Source organism: Salminus brasiliensis, chromosome 5 (genome assembly GCF_030463535.1).
Source record: "Salminus brasiliensis chromosome 5, fSalBra1.hap2, whole genome shotgun sequence".
In the NCBI taxonomy this organism is placed as follows: Eukaryota; Metazoa; Chordata; class Actinopteri; order Characiformes; family Bryconidae; genus Salminus; species Salminus brasiliensis.
In genome coordinates this window covers 44,130,257-44,140,010 of record NC_132882.1, presented here as the reverse complement: position 1 = coordinate 44,140,010, position 9,754 = coordinate 44,130,257, and the positions used below count along the sequence as shown (strand labels likewise).

Here is a 9,754-nt window from a genome sequence, read left to right as displayed (position 1 = left end):
CTGTTTTTGTTTGTGATGTCACAATACCATATTAGTAATTCTGTTTGTGATGTCACAATACCAGCCCACTGTTTCTGTTTGTGATGTCACAATACCAGCCCACTGTTTCTGTTTGTGATGTCACAATACCAGCCCACTGAAACAATGAATGAGCAGGTGTCCCAATACTTTTGTCCTTATAGCGTTAATACAAAAAGAGATACACAAAATACAACAGATCCAACAAAAAGACTTTTATTACAAAAATATAACAGAAGAGAAGTTGTTTGTTTTGCGCTACAGCTGCATTATCAACACACTTGGTCTTTGATAAGGCACCGAAACTGGCCTCTGGGTGGGTCAGCAGAAGCTGCAGACCACCCAGTGAACTCGTTCACCCTTCAGTAAGTCTGGTTAGATAAGGGTATGCACATGTACAGTAACCAAATTCACCGGTAAAGCCCCCAAGTGCCCCCGTCTTCCATTACTGTCAAATCTGAATTCCATTAATATCACTGTGGGTTTGCCAATACCGCTGATGCAGCATCGCTAGGTAGCCTAGCACGCTCAGAGGACAGCGCCGGATCCCCAGCTCCAATACAACAGCTAACAGACGCCCGTGCCGACCAGAGTCACACTGGGAGTGACGTGGGGAGGAAGTGCCATCGACTCACCCCTGAGAGAGCCAGGCTGATGATGCCCTCTCTGACTCCAGCTGCGGATGGCAAAAGGCATGACCTGGGATTTAAACCAGCGATCCTATGTAAACAAGCTCTGTTCTGATTGGCCGTGCCTCATTCTAAACAGGAGTCTGGGATAAAGCACCCTCTGTGCGTTTCAGTGTGAATTTGTTTATGTTTGTGATGTCACAATACCAGCTCATTGTTTGTTTGTGATGTCATAATACCAGCTTAGTACTTCTATTTATGATGTCACAATACCAGCTCACTGTTTTTGTTTGTGATGACACAATACCAGCTTAGTAGTTCTGTTTGTGATGTCACAATACCAGCTGACTGGTTCTGTTTGTGATGTCACAATACCAGCTTAGTACTTCTGTTTGTGATGTCACAATACCAGCTTAGTACTTCTGTTTGTGATGTCACAATACCAGCTCACTGTTTCTGTTTGTGATGTCACAATCCCAGCTCACTGTTTCTGTTTGTGATGTCACAATTCCAGATTAGTACTTCTGTTTGTGATGTCACAATACCAGCTCACTGTTTCTGTTTGTGATGTCACAATACCAGCTTAGTACTTCTGTTTTTGTTTGTGATGTCACAATACCAGCTTAGTACTTCTGTTTGTGATGTCACAATACCAGCTCACTGTTTCTGTTTGTGATGTCACAATCCCAGCTCACTGTTTCTGTTTGTGATGTCACAATTCCAGATTAGTACTTCTGTTTGTGATGTCACAATACCAGCTCACTGTTTCTGTTTGTGATGTCACAATACCAGCTTAGTACTTCTGTTTTTGTTTGTGATGTCACAATACCAGCTTAGTACTTCTGTTTGTGATGTCACAATACCAGCTCACTGTTTCTGTTTGTGATGTCACAATCCCAGCTCACTGTTTCTGTTTGTGATGTCACAATTCCAGATTAGTACATCTGTTTGTGATGTCACAATACCAGCTTAGTACTTCTGTTTGTGATGTCACAATACCAGCTCACTGTTTCTGTTTGTGATGTCACAATCCCAGCTCACTGTTTCTGTTTGTGATGTCACAATTCCAGATTAGTACTTCTGTTTGTGAAGTCACAATACCAGCTCACTGTTTCTGTTTGTGATGTCACAATACCAGATTAGTACTTCTGTTTGTGATGTCACAATACCAGCTCACTGTTTCTGATGTCATAATACCAGGTGGGTTTTCCATTAGAATAAATACAGTTGTGAAGACAATTAAATCAAAAAGACATAATAAATGATATCAAACTTAAAATAGATATTTTCAGCAGTAATCGAAAGGGACGTGGGGGGTTTCAAGGGTGATGTTTCTTGTACATCCCCCTCAAACCTGGCCTTGTTTATGTCTACTGGCTTCTTGTTCCTCCATTTTTTGGTTTGGATGAGAAAACATCTATCTTCAGACAGAGATGCGGAAGAGCACTTGAATAAACTGATGAGTAAGCTGCTTCTTGCGATGTCTGACGACTTTAAAAGAAGAAGGGAGACGAAGGAGGCCTGCTTGGCCAGGGAGCGGTTTCAGTTCCTCTTGAACGCCACAGAACCCTCAGCACGTCTCAGGGTGATTAACTAGCATAGTAAAAAAATGTTTTTCACCAGAACTTCACCAGAGCAGAAATGGGTGGAAAAATACAACCACCATATTATCATGTGACTTACAGTAAAACCCATCACTTCTTCATTAAGCTGCTTTTATAATATACAGACATTCATTTTACAGCCGATCTGCGAAGCAAAACGTTAGCTTTGATGCGGCTTCCTTAAAATTTTTACAGATAAACAATCTGTTAACACTCAAAAGCCTAGCCTCTTTATATACAGTTGATCTGGCAGTAATGACATATGAAGCACATCAGGGGGAGGTCTCAAATGCAATTTACATAGTCACTATGACCAATCACAATTAGGCGGAAATGTGGATGTAGCACCAGAGCATGACCAGCAGGGGGATACGATGATTAGGACCAATTAGGGCCAGGGGAAGGTCTCAAAGCAATTGACGTGGTCAATATGATCAATCACAGTCAGGGTAACATGTGGATGTAGCACCAAAACATGACCAGCAGGGGGATACGATGATAAGGACCAATCAGTATCAGGGGGAGGTCTCAAAACAGTCGCTACGACCAATCACAGTCAAGGGGAAATATGAACTTAGAAACAGAGCACGAGTAAGCAGCGGGCGAGTACATTGATTACGAGCAACTGCAGTCAGGGGGAGGTCTCAAAACAACCAACGTGATGGTCCAGACCAATCGCAGCTGGGGGGAGGCGTAGACAAAGTTTTACATATCCCAATTTGTCCGGTTTTAGACCCTTTTCTCTCTTTTAGGCCATAACTGAGAAGTAGGAGGTGTTCTCGCTGTCCATGGAGCTGAAGGAGCCCGTTGTCCTGCGGGCCGACCCTTGACTGTGCAACTGCCTGGCCAGGCCGATACGCCCCAGCCCCACCTTGAACATCTGGACCAGCTCGCGGCGGAACTTGACGCCTACGAGGCCGTAGAGCAACGGGTTCAGGGCGCAGTGGGACAGCCCTAAGCTCTCTGTGACCAAGATGCCAATGTCCAGCACCTTGTTCAAGCTGCAGCTGGGAGTAAGCCATTCCAACATCAGCAGACTGTCCGTCATCTTCAGAGCGTTGTAGGGCGCCCAGCAGACCAGGAAGATGGTCACAAGGGAGACGATGAGCCTGAGGGATCGCCTCTTTTGCCGGCGTGAGCTGGTGCTGCAGAGCGCCCGGAAGATACGGATGTAGCAGTAGAGCATGACCAGCAGGGGGAGCCCAAAGCCCAAGGTCAGGTTTAGAAGCTGCATGGCGAGCTGCCACTTCCCGGAGTTTTCGGTGGAAAACTCCACAAGGCACACCAGTGGACCGCCCCCTGGCAGACGCACCACGGTCCGGAACTGGATGTCCACCACGGACAAGCCCAAGCAGCAGACCCAAATGACCGCGCAGGCCAGCTGGGCCAGGCAGGTGTTGCGCCTCCAGCCGGAATGGACGGCATGGACAATGGCTAGGTAGCGGTCGAAGCTGATGCAGGCTAGGAAGAGCACCCCGCAGTAAATGTTCAGGGAAAACAGCGCCCCCACCACCTTGCAGAGTCCAACGCCAAACACCCACTCGTGGATCCACTGGACAGCGAAGAAGGGCAGGATCAGTGCAAGCAGAAGGTCAGAGATGGCCAGGTGCAGCAGGAACGTGTCGGTGAGGGAGAACGAGCAGGGGGAGAGTCGGGAGCGCCTGTAGCGGCGGACCACGCACAGCACCAGCACGTTGCCCATCAAGGCCAACAAGAAGACCACAATGTAGGCAGCAGGAGCAAAGAGGCGAGTGAAACGCCAAGTCTCGCCCATCAGGCAGGGGGCAGAGCCGCCATCGCCATAGTCGTCCGTGAAGGCCGGATAGTCGTAACTGGAAGTGAATGCCTAGGACAAAAAAAGAAAAGGCCCCGTCATGTCCCTGATCTCAGTTGACCCATCGTACAGCTCTAACTAGGTGTCCTCTAAATGGTCAAGTTACGTGTTGGCTGACTCGTGACTCGACTCTAACCTCCCCTTAGTTTACTTGGACAAACAAACAAAACAAAACACCGCCCTTAACAACAAAAAAAAAAGCTGTGAAATGGTTGGCTAGCACTCATAGCAAGTATGCTAACTAGCGCAGTTGCTAATCTAGCTAAACTATCTGATGTTACAGTTTAAAGTCGGTTAAAACCACTAAACGCACTAAAGCTTCAGCTTGATTAGCTATAATGCTAGCTTGTTAGCTGCAATTATTGCAACTAGCTTCAGACACCTTCACAGGCTAGCATAGCGCTAAGTGATGAGGTGGAGAAGGATTGGCTATCCAATGACGCTCTCTAGGACTAGGGGGAGACTTTGGGCGTTAATAAATAACTTAATTAATTAACTTATTAATCATCTCACTTGAAATGATGTGGTGGTGAACCCAAGCTGATCCTCTGAGGTGTGAGCATTAGGTTCCGGTTCTGGACGTGGGGTTAATGGTGGGGTTAGGATAAGGACCATGGCTCAGGAAAGAGGTCATTAAAGTGACCGCCTTGAAGAAGCCCAGTGTTTGCAGGTTACCATCCAGTGGCTAGTTTGGCTACTATCCAGTGGCTACCGTTTTATTTTTTTCGTAAATTAGCTAGGGCTGGAATCACTTATAATAATGATCGCTAATGATCAGAAATTAATTAATCAGATAGTAAAATAATTTGTCTTTTTTCAACGTTCAGTTTTCCTCTGGAGGAACTCTCGCATTTAAGGCTTTGTCGCCCCCTCTGGCGCAAGTGGGAACTGCTCTATGTAAACATGGAAAATCGATGCTGTCATGCATTGAAAATCTTCCAAAATCCTCCAAAATCTCCATGGCAGATGTCCTTTATATTGGTAAATTTGTTTAGGGATGAACGGACCAATAGAAATGCTTTAAAATCTTTTTACACTGACTTCCATTTTTTCCTTCTCCTGTAAAGTTTATTATGTATATTTAATTTATTATATACAATATTATAATAATTGTATATATTTATTAGATATAATATGTTATTTAGTTGTTTATTATAATTTTAGAGTTCATGTAGCGAGTAAAACATTTAAGTATAAAAAATTAATTTATCATATATTGTATTATGGTTATATATACATTTAAATATATTTATTATATATAATAACATACTTGTTATTTATTTATTTATTATTTTTAGCGTTCATGTAGAGTAAAACATTTAAGTAAAAACATATTAATTTATCATGTATTGTATTATATTATCTATACATTTTAATATATTTATTATATATAATAACATATTATTTATTTATTTATTTATTATTTTTAGCGTTCATGTAGTGAGTAAAACATTTAAGTAAAAGAATTAATTTATCATATATTGTATTATATTATATATACATTTTAATATATTTATTATATATACTAATATAGTTGTGTTATTTATTTATGTATTTATTATGTTAGAGTTCATGTAACGAGTAAAACATTTAAGTAAAAAAAATAATAATTATATATAATATAAATATATAAATATAATATAAATATGTATTGTATTATATTATATATATACATTTAAATATATTTATTATATATAATAACATACTTGTTATTTATTTATTTATTATTTTTAGCGTTCATGTAGCGAGTAAAACATTTAAGTAAAGTAATTAATTTATTAAATATTGTATTATATTATAAATTATATTTACCATGTATTATATACAATATATTTTTTTCTTGCCTTATTATCCCAGCCCTGATTCACGTGATCACACAAGGACAAGAGGAACTGAACCTGCACTGATGTGCTGAAAACAACACAGTGTCCTTACAGCTGTGTGTCCAGCTGAGGCCCTGGCATATTCAACACAAACACAGATGTCCTGGTCGTTAGCTCATTAGGGCCCCTGGGATTATGGATTAGGCCCCTGGGATTTCCCTTAGCGTTAGGATTGAGGTTAAGGGTCGGGTTCTGGAAAGAGAACACTGCAACACTGTAAGGCAAGGCCTCTAAGGTGGACCACCCAAATAAAGCTGTCCCCCCCTGTGTAAATATCAGTCAGCTCAAATGAACGGATGCACACTCACGTAGTCCTCAGTGGTCGCCATGGCTTTCAGGAGTTCACAGAATTCCCCCTTCTCTCTCACTCTGCTCCTCTGTCCGGTCAGCTTTTTAAAGAGGTGGACAGAGGAAGAGGAAGAGAGAGAGAGAGAGAGAGAGAGAGAGAGAGAGGAGATAGTGAGAGATAGAGAGAGAAAGGAGAAGTGAGGACCACAGACGCAGGGAAGTGGTTTAAGATGTTTGCAGGGAAATCTGATTGCACATGTTCGGTGGGGGGTTAAAAAGAGATGTACGGCAAAAGCAAAAAATAAATAAATAAATAAATAAATAAATAATCAAGCAAAACAACAGAAAACAAGACGGGGATGTTTGTGGACGAGCTGAGAGTTTTTTGGGGGAAGCTGGCAAATTACATGGAAAAGCTAAAGAGGTCGTAGGTCACTGATGATTTTTTATGCCCCCCCCCCCTAATTTGGGCCTGTAGGTTAACCCACCAGGCCGCCCGCCCACCCGCACTAGCAGGGCTCCCAACGCTAAGAGCTTCAGAACTCAACAGGCTGTGGTGGCTCAGCAGTTAGAGCACCAGGCTGTTGATGACGGGGTTGTGGACAAGCTGCCACAGTTGGGGGCCCTAGCTGGTCGCTAGAGCGTCTGAAGCTCTACTGGTCGAATCGCAGTCCAAGTCGGTCGGTTCCGAAGCGTAGATCAGTACGAACATCACCAGGTGATAATTATTGGATTTCGGGAGCCTGTGAACGTGGTCATGTGACCCTCTGGGAGGTTGCTTAAGTGTCCAATAGGGGTCACTAAGCAGGTGTGTAAAGGTTTGGGACGAAAATGCTTTTCAAGGTGTCGCTAAGCTAAGATGTGGGAAGAGCCTTTACGCTAGGCGTGCTAGATGTCTGAACTTGCCCCAAAGCATCTGACTGGAGCTCCATCATTCTAGAGAACCCCACAGCTCAGTGCTCTGCTATGGAGGTTCTACCAGCTGAATGGGTCCAATTGGATGGGGACAGTAAGTGAAGTCACCTAAAGGGGCGGCGCTGGTGCAGGTACAGGCTGCCTATGAGAGAGGCGAGCTCGAGTGGAACGGAGACGAGTGACCAGAAATGAGGGCATTAGGGCACCCTCGCCTGCTTTGTGGAGACGAGCTGTATGGAAACAGGCCCAGACTAAAGGAAATGAAAGAGCTGAAGGAGGCTGAGGGTTTGGTTTTGATGACTTTCACAACTGAAGTTGTGCTTCTGCTGTGGCTGTTTGACCACACGCTGTTTACACACTGAAGTGCTAAAAGGGTCAGCTCGTTATACAGCTCTGCAGATAGGTAGACTGTTTGTTTGTTGGGTGGTATACACTGAAAAATAGGCAGTGCATAGAACGGACCCAAAGTGAAGCGTGTATACTGACCACACCAGTGTTCAGATTACTTATTGTTAGGAGTTATCACCTTGATATATGTTTTTTTTTCATTTTGTTTTATTATTTAGAGGAGAGTAAAATGCTTCATTTAGCATAAAGACATGAATAAAATGCCTTATTAAGCAAAAAACATGCTTAATTTAGCATAAAAACGTGAATCAAATGCTTTATTTTTAGCAAAAACCATAAGTAAAATGCTTAATTTAGCATAAAAACATGAGTAAAATGCTTAATTTAGCATAAAAACATGAGTAAAATGCTTAATTTTAGCAAAAACACATGAGCAAAATGCTTAATTTAGCATAAAAACGTGAAAAAAATGCTTCATTTAGCATAAAAACATGAGTAAAATGCTTAATTTTAGCAAAAACACATGAGCAAAATGCTTAATTTAGCATAAAGACGTGAATAAAATGCTTAATTTAGCATAAAAACATGAGTAAAATGTTTAATTTTTAGCAAAAACCATAAGTAAAATGCTTCATTTAGCATAAAACATGCTTAATTTATCAAGAAACCATGAAGAAAAAAATTAATTTAGCAAAAACAGTAAATTGCTTCATTTTAGCAAAACAAACATGAGTAAAATGCTTAATTCAGCAAAAAACATGAGTAAAATACTTAATTTTGGCAGAAACACATGAGTAAATTGCTTAATTGTATGTAAAGTAAAATGGTTAATTTAGCATAAAAACATGAGGGAAATGCTTAAATTAGCACGAAAACATGAGTAAAATGGTTAATTTAGCATAAAAACATGAGGGAAATGCTTAAATTAGCACGAAAACATGAGTAAAATGGTTAATTTAGCATAAAAAAACATGAGTTACATAAAAACAAGAGAAAAAAGAGGAATTAAGAAAAAAACTTAAAAACTTTCAGTTTATGCACAGCCCAGTTAAGCACTTTAATTTAGTGTTAAACTTTCCAACATTTCCACAAACACAGACCAACCAGCCAACAGCTTCCTACATCTGCAAGCATGGAAAGTAAAGCATGTCCAGAAAAAGTCTATAAATCTATAAAAAGTCATAAATCTGAGTTCATTACCTGCTGATTTTTATCCTGCCTCTCCTCACAGCCAGGTCTTAGCCTTCACTGAGATGGTGGACAGATAAGCTGTTAAGGGCTTCAGGAAATGAAGTGATGGTAGTGCTTCCTGGACAGGCCTCACGCTGTTTCAGAAAGTGGAAATTCACTCAGCATTTTCATCCCCGTCGAATTGACGAGAGTGTTCACGTCTGAGCCGCAAGTGCCTCCCTTTCACCTTCAAACTCACCTTCAAAATGGTATGGAAACGTCGGACATTCACATATGTGCCACTAACCTCGTACACACCTGATTAATTCAACCCGGGGTCCGGGCACTTTAACCAAGTTCAAATTCAAGCACTTTCCATGACTTTACCAAAGTACGGAAAAACGAAAAATTTCAGGACCAAAAATGTTCCCGTAATTTGTTTACAGGAATGTTTAGTCCAGGCTGTCCAGGCTAGCTAATTAACCACGTAATGCACATTCATGATATTACAGTCATATGAAAAACGGGCAGCGGTTTCACTAAAGAATCACCAACAAGACCAAACTCCTTTCCCCAATAAATTCTATTCAAAAATCAACAGTAACTACATGTCAAATTGTCTGGAACACATCAAAGTAATGTCTTATTATTTTATAGAGTTAATTGGTTAATAATTCATTTTGACTAATAATTAAACCAGGAACGTCCAGAAAATATTTACACATGAATGAATTCATTAATATAGCTGCATGATTTGAGAGATATTTTTAACTCCATTATACCCCTCTACACACATGGCCATGGTCCTACACCTAAGGCCTACTTGAGGCCTCCCAGCCACGACATCCTAACCACTGCGACCCCCGGCGTGTCCCCAGTGTCCTCTTTAATGTACGGCCACCCGAGGCGAACACTCTTCCATTAAAGCTGCTGTTTAGCCCGGTCAGCAGGTCTGACCTCTGTCCTGTAGTGAGCCTCTTCAGCACATGGTGGCACTGTTGCCTTCCTCATCTAGTTGCCTCTGTTAATGAAGAGCCCTTTTCCTGCTGCCGTTCTAGAGCTTCA

The 9,754-nt window shown here is 41.6% G+C and overlaps 1 protein-coding gene across 1 annotated transcript; it reads right to left on the bottom strand.

The window, feature by feature from the left end:
• Positions 1-218: 218 nt before the first annotated feature.
• Positions 219-8,796, bottom strand: cxcr3.2 (chemokine (C-X-C motif) receptor 3, tandem duplicate 2). The gene is made up of 3 exons (XM_072679052.1): positions 8,720-8,796; positions 6,277-6,357; positions 219-4,097 (listed from the first exon to the last, which is right to left on the bottom strand). The coding sequence occupies exons 2-3, from the start codon at positions 6,295-6,297 to the stop codon at positions 3,000-3,002; spliced, it is 1,119 nt and encodes a 372-aa protein (XP_072535153.1). The 5' UTR covers positions 6,298-6,357; positions 8,720-8,796; the 3' UTR covers positions 219-2,999.
• Positions 8,797-9,754: the final 958 nt, after the last annotated feature.

Coding starts and splice junctions, on each gene's coding strand:
- cxcr3.2 (XM_072679052.1), bottom strand. CDS start 6,297: ATGGCGACCACTGAGGACTAC. Junction 4,098..6,276: donor TGGCGACCACTGAGGACTAC/GTGAGTGTGCAT, acceptor TTTTTGTCCTAG/GCATTCACTTCCAGTTACGA.